Source organism: Lonchura striata, chromosome 17 (assembly GCF_050655825.1).
Source record: "Lonchura striata isolate lonStrDom1 chromosome 17, ASM5065582v1, whole genome shotgun sequence".
NCBI lineage: Eukaryota > Metazoa > Chordata > Aves > Passeriformes > Estrildidae > Lonchura > Lonchura striata.
Window position 1 is genome coordinate 3,727,889 of NC_140719.1, and position 12,056 is coordinate 3,739,944.

The 12,056-nt window shown below is 46.3% G+C and overlaps 1 protein-coding gene across 3 annotated transcripts in view; it reads right to left on the bottom strand.

Moving 5' to 3' along the window:
- The window catches only part of LOC110482254 (tenascin), a 72,718-nt gene that overhangs the window by 36,828 nt on the left and 23,834 nt on the right, over positions 1 to 12,056 (bottom strand). For 2 of the 3 annotated variants that reach the window (XM_085594028.1, XM_021551384.4), the window contains exons 2-10: positions 10,486 to 11,078; positions 8,419 to 9,546; positions 6,867 to 7,130; positions 5,764 to 5,879; positions 5,527 to 5,683; positions 4,706 to 4,975; positions 3,258 to 3,443; positions 2,417 to 2,506; positions 1,038 to 1,301 (exon numbers count right to left, since the gene is read on the bottom strand). In XM_085594028.1, coding sequence (XP_085450154.1) covers positions 1,038 to 1,301; positions 2,417 to 2,506; positions 3,258 to 3,443; positions 4,706 to 4,975; positions 5,527 to 5,683; positions 5,764 to 5,879; positions 6,867 to 7,130; positions 8,419 to 9,546; positions 10,486 to 10,948 — 2,938 coding nt within the window. In that variant the 5' untranslated portion in view covers positions 10,949 to 11,078. Of the gene's footprint in view, positions 1 to 1,037; positions 1,302 to 2,416; positions 2,507 to 3,257; positions 3,444 to 4,705; positions 4,976 to 5,526; positions 5,684 to 5,763; positions 5,880 to 6,866; positions 7,131 to 8,418; positions 9,547 to 10,485; positions 11,079 to 12,056 lie in introns of those variants that run through there. The other variant, XM_085594029.1, reaches the window with a different exon arrangement.

Below are 12,056 nucleotides of genomic sequence, written 5' to 3' on the forward strand. Positions count from 1 at the left end.
GCAGACTTCCTTGAAGCCTCTCAGTCTTCCAACAGAGAGAGTTGGAAAATTGAGGCTTGCTCACACCTGCCACACAAACCAACAGCTTCCTTTTTTCTGTATGTGCCTCAAGGTTTCCCAGTTTTTTTCTGCACTGGATGCAGGCCTGACTTAGGCATCAAACAACTTGTTCTGGACCAATGGTTTCCAGACTATGTAACTCTCTGATGGATTGCTAACCTCACAGATGGTCTTTGGGGAGAAAAGGATAAAAACCTTGGTATCTGCTAAGGCAAATAACTGTAGCCCAGCTGATTGTGATTTCACCATCTCTGCTTGTTTAGAGCAGTTAAGGCTTTGCCTCACAGAATTTAGGCTGAGAAACCTAAAGATTTAGGATTTATTTGTGTTCTATACTGAGATATAATTCCCTATGCAACAAACCTTGGCTCACAATGTTTCACAAAGGATAAAACCTTGTTCAAGAAGTCATCTGATACTGGTCAGAGGGAGTGGTGTGCACAAATGGAGATGGCAGAAACAGACAAATATAAGTCACAGTACCCAGTGGAAATGGTGGCTTGGACCAGATTGGGAAAGGAGCATTTTTGGATGAGAAAACTGAAATAAGGCAACGTAAGAGCTCCATTGGCCCTGCTGAGGGATGATGGCCTGCTGTGAAGAGAATAAATTAGGCAGGAACAAACAAAGTTAAACACATTCTGGTTGCTCTTCCTCTAAGGTTTTTCGCTGTAGAAAGCAAAACATGTTAAAAGACATGATGTACAAAAATACCCAGCCTCACCTAAAGCAAAGAATGAGTTCTACATCCATGCAGGACCCGTGGATGAGCTCTTTGTGAGGCCTCTCAAAGCAAGAAATCATTGGGAGCATGGAGGTGAGCACAGCAGGGAGGGACATACAGAGCTACCCTTCACTCTCTGATGCTGGCAGAGCTGTCTGCTCTGCAGGAGGTTCCCCAGATATGCATTAGGAAATCGGGTGAAGTCATCCCTGGGCTAATCCCTGTCCAGTGACCACCAAAAGCTGTCACTCACCCGTGGAGCCCTTGACAGTGGTGGGTTTGCTTTTGTGCCGTCCCTTCTCTGCCAGCAGGCTGATGGTGTACTCGGTGCCTGGCTCCAGCCCCCGCAGCAGGAAGGAGGTGCTGTCCACAGGGATCTCCACCTCGCTCTTCTTCCCGGAGGGACTGGTGGAAACCAGGCGGTAGTGGTCAAACTTGGCCACCGGCCTTCTCCAGCGCAGGGACAAGGTGGTCTCAGTGGGCTCGCTGACTTCCAAGTCCTTGGGGTTATCAAGATCTACATGGTGAAAAACAAGCAAAGTTGAGGCGTCTTTGAACGGCTCTGAGAGAGTTTTTCAGGCATCTGTAGAGGAACATCTCCACTGGGGATCTGGCAGCAGCTCAGGGTTTGCTCACCTTTGGGACTTTTTGTCCTAGGTTATAATATTGGGGTGTATTCCATTACCACCTCCAGCTGCAATTCCTTTTTTTTTCCCTTATCTCGTGACTCAGAGATGAGTCCCTCCAGGAGGACCTGTTCTTTTAGCCACATGGCTGAGAAGATCACAGCATTCTCTTGTGAGATGCTCCGCCCAGAGGGAGGAGCCAAACGATGCCATCAAGGATATCAGCGGGGCTGTGCAGACAGCAAGGAGATCCCCTCTTCCAAGAGGAACAGCTGAGATCTTCCCTGCACTGGACCTCCAGAGGGAAACTCCATCAGTCTACAGGAGCACTGCTGGGACAGAACCACATCTGCCACCACCGCCCCAGCCAGCAAGTGTCAGGTTGTATCTCTGACTCTGTCAGCAGTTCTTCTTTTGTGCTATTGTATATATTTGGTTCTTTGTTCCCTTTTCCTAATAAACTGTACTTCTGACTTAGAGCCTCTCACTGGTTTTGCTTTTCAAACCAGGACACCTTTTGAAATTGGTTGAGGATGATGATATTCTCCTTTACAGACAAAACTAAAACAAATTTCCCCCCTTATACTTGAGAGGCAGAAATAAAGCCTTCAGATAATTCAGCTGGGAAAAGGGTGAAAAATTCTGCATTGGAAGGTCAATCAGGAGTACTGCAACCTCTCTTTGTCACATCAACATTTTGGCCACCACCATTCCTGCCAGAAACCCTCACAGATAGAGGAGGATGGCCAGAGAGATCAGCGCAAGCATTATTATCATTAGGGAGCTCACCTGGAGATGAAGCTCCCAGAACATTAAGAGGAACAGGAAAAAGAAGTCTGATTCAGAAGTCATGACCTTTGTGGGATTTTTTTTTTTTCCTTGAGGGGTAACGTAGCAAAATGAAAGGAAGAACTTTCTAAAATATCTCTTCAGCATCTCTTAGAAATGAAGGAGTGGCTCCACCTGAGTTGCCTCCTGCAGAGCTCAAATGGATCAGGACACTCACCAGTGCCAGCATTGATGGTAGCAGGAGCACTTTCCCTGTCGTTCCTCACTGCTGTCACTCCAATGCCATATTCAGTTCCAGGCCTCAGACCTATGAGATGAGGAGAAGAAATGTGAGTTCCTGTCCATGGAATATGCCTGCATGCATTTGTTGGAATAAGGAAGGCTGAATGGATGCAAAGTAAGAGATCTGCTTTCCTCTCTGCAGAGAATTGAGGTTTCTGTTGACTCTCCAGCTGACAAGCTGCAGACTGGCACCAGTGAATCCCACCCCTAGCACATGAAAATACCTTTTGAGCTCAGGATGTGAAGCCACTTCCACAAAACTGTTTAGTATTAGTCAAACTGATTAGTTGGATTCAGGGATGTATGTGGGAGTGAAATGGTTACGTATCTTCTGCTGGCTGGAAATCCATTTCACATGGCTTTCAATTCAATTTGGTCTACTCAAATTATAGAATCATTGAATAGTTTGAGTTGGAAGGGATATTAAAGATCATCTTGTTTGACCCCTGCCATGGCCAGCGACAACTTCCACTGTCCCAGACTGCTCCAAGCCCTGTCCAGCCTGGCCTTGGGCACTGCCAGGGATCCAGGGGCAGCCACAGCTGCTCTGGGCACCCTGTGCCAGGGCCTGCCCACCCTCTCATGGAACAATTCCTTCCTAATATCTCATCTAATTTCAAATTTGTAACTTCCTGTCCCAAAAAAATGTGCTTGAGATAACTCAAATTTGTTTTCACCTCTAATGTATAGTGCCCACAAGCACATTTTTTCTCCATGTCCTGTGCCCTGGGGTGACAAAAACAATGTGACATTAGTGACACTCTCCATCCCCCTACCTGTGAGTGTAGCTCTGGTTGTGGCCTGGTTGCCCTTGGGCACTGTGATCTCCACGTGGTCCCCACCAGAGATGGGGGCAAACTTAATTCGGTAATTATCGACATTGGCGTGGCTGTTCTTCCACTCCAGGGTGATGCTGCTGTCAGTCTGGGACACCCGCTTCAGGTTCCTTGGAGCATCCAGGTCTGGAATCAACCAAGCAATAAATAAATAATTAGGAATATTTCTCTTCTGACAGCAGTCTCTTGTGACAGGGCTTTTTAGAAGGTGAAATGACCCATAAAGCCTCCTCTCACATGATCCTGTTATGGCTTAACTACAAAAAACAGAGGTTATTAGTAAGAAAAGCAGAGTTCACCAGCTTCAGTTCAAGAAATTTAACTTCTATCTCCTGTGACAAAAATAACATTTTCACTTGCAATAATTAGTTTTTATTACAAAACAGGTTTGGGGGAAAATGTATTTGGATGAAAATATTGTTTTCCTTTACAATTATCTCAGCTTTCAAAAGGATAAAAGGGCAAAAAATTGGACATCTCTAGAATTTCTATTCAGTAACATCTTGCATTCATGCCTGGAAGGAACTCTAAGTCTCAAAAAAAGGTGAATATTATAGAGAAATTTAATGAGCTTTCATTTTTCACACCTATAGTAGCCTCAAATCCTGCTCCAAAATAACAACTGTATTTTAGGATGAAAAGGGATGTAATTCACAGCTCTCTGCATGCATCAAGCCTTGATAACCCGCTAAAGGACCCACACTTTCCAGAAACATTCCCAGAATCACTGAGAAGCACAGTAAATTTATAAAAGAATGGCAGGAAATATTTGCAGAACTGAAGAAGAAGAAGAAAAAAAAAAGAGTTCTCTGCTTCTAATTAGGCAAAGAGAAATAAGATGGAATAGAAGCTACAGAAGATATTTAGCTCATCAGACAGACAGGCTAAAAGACACAATAACCTAATTCCCATTTTAAAAATACATTTAGATTCTTGTGGGGGCAGGTCTAAATATTTTGGTGGGCCAACATGACATAAAAGGCACAGGAAATTATTCTCTACTTCCATGTACCTCTAAAACTGGGCTGATTTTGTGTTGATCAGAAACTATGATTCTTGGTTTTTGGAGGGTATTAGGGTGTTTGTTTCTATTGTTGTTCATTTTTTTGGGTTGGGGTTTTTTGTTTCTTTGTTTGGGGTTTTTTGAGTATGTGCTCCATGTAAGAATTTTGTGCAGTTAGTCAGGTAATGCATTTTAAAATCGATAAAACCTAACTTATAAATAATAAACCTAACTTCTACAGCTGTGGACAACGCCACTGATTTTTACACATTAGAGTAGTTGTTGATCAGCAGCTACTGATTTTGTGTTGAATAGCAACTCCAGCAACAAGACATAAATGGCACAGGAGGATGGTGGTCCCTGTGGCACCTTCCCAGCCCCTCACCTGTGACAAAGACTTCCTTCACAGGGTCGCTTTCCATGTCCCCTCGACGAGAGACGAGCGTCACCTCGTACTCCGTGTGTGGCCTCAGGTTGCCAATGGAATATTGGTTCTCATCTTCAGAGAGGTCAATGGTCGTCCTGTCCCCTGGAATGTCCTTGGGGCCATAAGTGAGCTCCACACCTTCAACTTCAGCCAAGGGTTTGGACCATGTGATGAGAGCCGTGGTGTCGGTGACGTCTTTGGCCTCCACCTGGCTGGGGGCATCAAGCTCTGTCACCAAGCAAAAAGAGAGGGGAAAATGGGCTTTAAAAAGAAACCTTGCCATGAAAAACACCCATTCAGGACAAAGTTAAAATTAGTAAATCCTCATTTACACTCTTCCTTTAGTTCCTAGTTTTAGACTCCAAATGGATTCAATCCATCAGAAGCAAATCCATCGAAACTCCTTCAAACCAGGAGATGCCCAAAGAAAGACAAGCAGGAACCCTAAAGATTTCCCTACCTTCACACATTCTTAATGCAAACATGACCAGGATGAAACAAATTCTAGCAAGAAATTCTAGTTTCTGCTGATGTACATCTTGAAAAAGGAATAAAAGTGCATACTGCCTGCTCCTTTCTAGCTGGACATAAATTTCCCTTCTGCTTCAAACAGGGAATTGTTTTTTCCTCATGTATTCATTAGCAACTCCACTATTTCCTTTTCTCCCCCTATTAACTCACAGTGTAGAGCTTTAATTTCTCTTTGCTTACAAACCCCCAAACAGCAGATGTTTTGTTGGTGGCCAGCTGAAACCAGACCAAACACAGGTTGTGCTTACTTGTGGTGATGACTTTGGACAGTCCTGGTCCTCTGGTGTTGTTCTTCACTATATGGATGGACACATTGTACTGCTGCCCAGGTGCCAAACCTGGTTGCATGTAGGATGTCTCTGGCCTTTTCAAGCTGCTGGTTATGTCACCATTATCATCCTTTTTCTGGAACACATTGGAAAATCGGTGAGTACAAACATAAAAATCCAGGATTTTTCACTCTATACGTGAAACTTCTTCCTTACCATATTATGAAAGACCAGCTCCCAGCCATCAAAAGAGAAGTTCAGAGGGTCCCACTCCACCTGGACGGATGTTTCCCGAACAGATTTGAATCTCAGACCTTCTGGAGCAGGCAGATCTATGGCAGAAGAAGGTGATATTCTCACATGAGCAGCAAATTCCCATAAATAGGGCACTGGGGTAGGACATCTTTCCACTTCTAAAATATCTGCCAGATGGGGATCTGCAGATGAGGTGTTAAACTCTCCTCAGATCCAGTTATTGTGACTTTGGGGAGACTTTCCTGAGCTGGTCAAATGTCACCTTAGAATAAAAAAGAATTTTACCCTTGAAATCTCTTTTTTATGCCCTCTTGAACAAAACCTGGTGTTGACTTTGGAAGTCAGGAGAGCTGAATCCTGCCCCAGCTCTCCAGAAATGAGCTCAGTGACAGAAATCAAAGAACACCTTTTGATATTGGGATGTTTAGATATGACAGTGATGTGTACAAATAAAAAAAAACATGAACAACAGAAGTATAGGCAGGCAGATAAAAGGTTAGATATAGTAAATCACAGCAAAGATACAAAAAAAATATAGCCTCTACTTTAGCCAAAATAGTTTGAATTCAAGTGATTTCTTGTACATCTGCTAAATTTTAAATTTTTTTATCAGGAAGAATTACCAGATTTTTTTAAATGAACATTATAATAAAGAAATGTACATTATAATAAAGAAATGTACATTATAATAAGGAAGCCAAGGTTCTTAATTCACTAAGACCCTACACTGGGAGACATTGAGAGCAGAAGAACTTGTGAACTGTGCTTCTAACAAAGTCCCTGGTATTGGAAAAAACTAGAAAATGGAAGTGTAGAAGGCTGTTTTTTCTAGGCCAACATTTGAATTGGAAGTAGAAAATACAAAAGAAATGAGATCTCAAAACTGGAATGTAAATCAATACATCTGAACTGAAAATAAAAAATGCAGAATAAATACCCCCAAGAAAGGGATGCAAGTCAACACATACAAAGTGAAAACAGAAAATACAAAATAAACAGCATCCCTAAAAGAGAGATGCAAATGGAGTAGACAAAAGGATGAATACAGGGAATATTAAACTCACATGTGGCTACCCTGGCACTGACTGGAATACTCTTCTTGTTTTTCAGGATTGCAAAGACACGGATAAAGTACTCCACCCCCGGCTCCAGCTCGTGGATGGTGGCAGCTGTGTGGTTTCCTGGCACGGTGAACTGCATGTCCAAGCCCCCACTGCTGGTGGGGACGTAGGTGACGAGATACTCATTGACCAAGTTCTCGTGCTTCCACTCCAGATTGACAGTTTTATCTGTCACGTTGGTCACAGTCAGCTCAGTTGGAGGAGACACTGGAATGGGGGGGAAAATAAAGCCAAACCAAAATTATAAGAATTTCTCAAGGCTCAGGAAATAATGACTTGCCCAGTTTCACATTTTCCCAGGAGCAGTTCCTAAGGCTCATCTCACACGCAGGGAATGGAGAAGGCATGTCCCACAAATTAGCTGCCGAGGAAAGGAATGCTCAGCTGATGGAGACTACAGACATTTCCAGAAGCCATGGGCCAATTTCTGCTCTCACACTTGCACACAACCTCTGGCTGACTGTGTTCCAGCTGCTTCTCTCATGGCTGCAGCACAAGACTGCTATAGCTGGGTCCCAAAGGATTGAGATGTTTAATTCAACTGCCAGCATCATGTGATTGTAGAGCTAGAAGTCGTGGGATTTGCACAGATTTTCCAAAGTAAAATAAAACACTATTATTTGAGTAAATTCTTGCAATAGATGTGCCTGTGTGAGATCATAAAGTGGAATTTAGGCACCTTCCAGAAGGAGGAGATGAACAATGGGAATTTCTTTTAAAGGGTATTCATTGTCATTTATAGTGTTCCCAACCCCAAAGTACTCTTTGATTACCAAAATTTAGTTTCACAATTTCTCCCCCAGGATCTACTAAAAAAAACTACCTCATTTATGGTGTATTGCCTGTCATTATCAGGCTGCCAAAATTTTCTATCAATTTCCATAGAGTCAGTGGTCCTGGGAAACCAAGCATGTGACTTTATAGCTAAGTTTCCACTCCAGCTGATCCTATGATTTTCCTCTAAACTTCTGTGAGATCTAATATACACACATCCATATATATATACACACACATACATATATGCATATGTATACATATAAAAATACACACACACACACACACACACACATGTGGAGAAGACTCTGGAACATTTCCCTTTTCTCCTTAGCTAGAACAGCTTCTTTCAGCTTTTTTTTTCTGGCATCAAGAGGTACTGTGAGAAACTGAAGGGTCATGGTGACAAATCCCAGCCGGTGCTGGCTACAGCACCAGTGACATTGTGGTGGGAGCAGAAATGGAGGTGACAAAGGTACTGCAACACCATCAGCTACCTGTTGTACTGGTGACCATCAAAAGCCACCAGAAACTGTTACACTACTTAGCCCTGATATTTCAGGATGTCAAGAACTACTGGTGTTGTTTCATCTCCGATCCTGCTGTTTGGACTATGTTGGAAAAGCAGCAACGGGGCACAGCTCTATGGGAAAGCTTTGTGGAATGTCCATGGCTGTTGGCTGGCCCAGGGAGAAGCAGTTCAGAGGGACACTGCACCTACCATCGGAGCAGTCATCCCCGATGTAGCCATCCTCGCAGACACAGCGCCCGTCCACGCAGCGCCCCGCGTTGTTGCAGTTGTTGGGGCAGGAGCGTTCCCGGCAGTCCTCGCCCACGAAGCCCTCGTGGCACACGCAGCGCCCGTTCTCGCAGCGCCCACGCCCGTGGCAGCTGTTGGGACAGGCCAGCTCGCCACAGTCGTCACCCGTGAAGCCGTTGTCACACTCGCAGCGCCCCTCCACGCAGCGCCCGCGGTTGTGGCAGTCATTGGGGCAGCGCAGCTCGGCGCAGTCCTCACCCGTGTACCCCTCGTCGCACACGCACTGCCCGTTGACACACAGCCCGCGGTTGTGGCAGTCGCTGGGACACCGCAGCTGGCCACAGTCATCCCCGGTGAACCCCTCGTGGCACACGCACTGCCCGTTCTCGCAGCGCCCGCGGTTGTTGCAGTCATTGGGGCAGCGCAGCTCGGCACAGTCCTCGCCCAGGTACCCCTCGTGGCACACGCAGCGCCCACCCACGCAGCGCCCGCGGTTGTGGCAGTCGTTGGGGCACCTCCTCTCGCTGCAGTCGTCGCCCACGAATCCCTCGTGGCACACGCACAGCCCGTTCTCGCAGCGCCCGTTGCCGTGGCAGTCGTTGGGGCAGGTGAGCTCCCCGCAGTCCTCGCCGGCGAAGCCCTCCTCGCAGAAGCAGGTGCCGTTCACGCAGCGCCCGCGGTCGAAGCAGTCGTTGGGGCAGATGAGCTCGCTGCAGTCCTCGCCGGTGTAGCCCTCCTCGCACACGCACTCGCTGTCCACGCAGCGCCCGCGGCCGTGGCAGTTGTGGGGGCACAGGGGCACGCTGCAGTCGTCGCCCACAAAGCCCTCGTGGCACAGGCATTGCCCGCCCACGCAGTGCCCGTGGGCGCCGCAGCCCTGGGCGCAGAGCTCCTGGCCGCAGTCCGGGCCCGTGTAGCCCTCGAAGCACACGCACAGCCCGTCCACGCACTTGCCCTGGTCGTTGCAGTCGGAGGGACACGAGGCCTGGCTGCAGTTGGGGCCCTTCCAGCCGGGCTCGCAGACGCAGCCGCAGATCTCGATGCTGTAGTTGCCGTGCCCGCTGCAGTAGGGTGTGGTGTCCAGGCGACCTGTACCAATGATCCCAAATTTCATTATCCCCAATGGCACTAGGATGCCTTAGGCCAACGTAGCACATATGACCCAAAAGGGCTCTGATTTTCCTAGTTGCCTACAGGACATCGGTTTCTAAAGTTTTTAAATGAGAATCTTTCTTTCTTTCTCCAGCTAGATTTACTTTACCAGGAAAGCTTTAATTCGCTATAATGCCAGGGAAGATCCCCTGCCAACAACTTGGTAATTGAGCATTCCACCTCCCTTCTCAAAGTCCTCTCCCACTGACTGAGCAGCTTTCCTGACTGCTTCATTAGGGCATGCACGATGGAACATCATTCATCCATTCACCCCAGAACACAAAAAGTCAGGCAGCACATTGTGTCATGAGCTGTGTCAGCAACTAGGAGGCTGAGCTCAGCTCAGAGGGACACATCGCTCCAAAGAAGACTTGTATTTCTTATATGACCAACCCCGTTACTCAATTTAAAAATTAACCAGACAGACACAATTTTTCCCTCTTCTATAACTATTTATGCTTGTCTATTGCCTTATGTCCTGCTGTATTTTTATTGGTCTCTACTAAAGAAAACTTGGAAGTGAAAATGGTTACATTGGCAGCTTCTTCAAGGGGACAGAAAGTGGAGCCAAGAGCTTGGACTGTGAGTTTTAATCTTAACTCCGACACAGATTTACCATGTCCAAGTGTTGTCCATGCTCAATGCCACAGCTACAAAGGGTCCCAGGTCAACTCCTGACCCACAGATCCATAAAGCCTGGAACTGTGAATGAATGTACCTTGCACACTGGCCAAACACTTTCCCAGTTTTGATTATGTTTCAAATGTGAGAGGTTGATTTGTGTTCATTCTTGAAAGAGATTGGAGTATCACTCTAAACCATATCTACAGCCAGCACAAGAATTTCCCCCAAGAGCAGCTCCCCAGCCTGCCTTACCTTCTGCTGCCTGGGAATTAGGACAGCATCCAGCCCCACTGGCACACTGCTCCCGCAGGGAGGAGACCAGCCCCTCCAGCTCCTCTAGTCTGCTCAGCAGATCCTTAATGTCTGGGGCAGCTGCACAGCCACAGGCCCGGCGGGGAATGTTAATCCTGTGAGTGAAGACAATCTGGTTCCCCTCATTCACCGTGTGCTCCTCGTAGTTCTTGACGGGTTCAATTTCTGCCTTCAGGTCAGCATCGCCGCTCGCCGTGTCCAGGTCCACGGAGCAGAGGGAGCCAACAGGCAGCTTGATGTTGTAGACATGGTTGAAAACCACAGGCTGGTTATCCTCTGGCAAGGTCACATTCAGCCCAGCCTCCCTCTTCTGCCGGATAATTCTCTTGATGAGTCCCCCAGTGACGTGCTGGGACAGCAAAGCGAGGATGGCACAGGCCAAGACCTGGCTGGGGAGTCCCATTGTGGTGCCCAGTTCTCTTTTGAGGCTGAAAGAGTCTTAGGTCTTCTTGGCCTTTGTAATCTGCAGCAGAAATTGGAGAGCCAAGCCAAACCAAGCTGGAGATCCTTTTCTTTCCTGGTGTGTTTTTTCCCTAAAAGAAGAAGGAGCAGTGTAAGGGATAAACAGGAGCTACACAACCCAGCAAAGTTGTGATACTGCTCGTGTGCTGTATCCTCAGAGAACAGAACCATCACAATTCACTCAAGCTGCTGAGCTTGCTCTGTTGTATAATAACAGTGGTTTTCCTGGATCTCAGTGTGATTCTGAAGGAAATGCCACCTGACATGAAGAAAACTGCTGTTATTTCCAGTTCAGAGCAAATACAGCGGGTTGTAGAAAGTTTAATTCTCTCAAGCAGAAGACTGGGGAAGAGATGGCTGCTGAGTCAGAGGTAAATAAAATAAATATGTGTTGTGCTATTATTTAACCAATGTTAAATTCTGTATTTCCTTCACCCCTCCACTGCTTGAAGGCTGCTCAGTGTTCGACTATGCAAGAAACTCAAGACATTGTCAAAAGGTGCATCAGCACCCCCAAGCTCATTCTATCTCTTTTCTATATGTTTTAAATTACTCCAAGATTGCTGTGGAATCTGAACTCCAGGGCTTGTAGCTTCATAGTAAGTTCCACTATATGATGATTTTTTAAGAGCTTGAAGATAAATGGAACTCTGCAGGTGGAAGGTTCTGGTGTCAGTCCTTGTGTCGCAGGGATATTTTAGTATAAAAGTAGTGAGACACAAGAGAAGCAGAGACTCCAACAAGAGATAGCAATAAAACTACATGTGTAAAAATGCCTTTTTAGCAGCCAATATCCCTTTCCATCAGGCAGCATCTCCCACTGTCTGATCTTTCCTCAGCTATAGCACAATAACTCGTGTACAGTTACAAGCACCTGGCTGGGCTCTACAGCTCCTCCTGAAACTCATTCCTTTCAATTAGCTCCACTATTTCCTCTTCCTCCGCAGTCTGTGCATGTTCCTTTTCAATGGAGTGAGCCAAGGGAGTGCAAAGACATCCATTGACTTCCATGCAGGACCAGCCCCTCAGCACGTAGAGTGAGGAGCCAA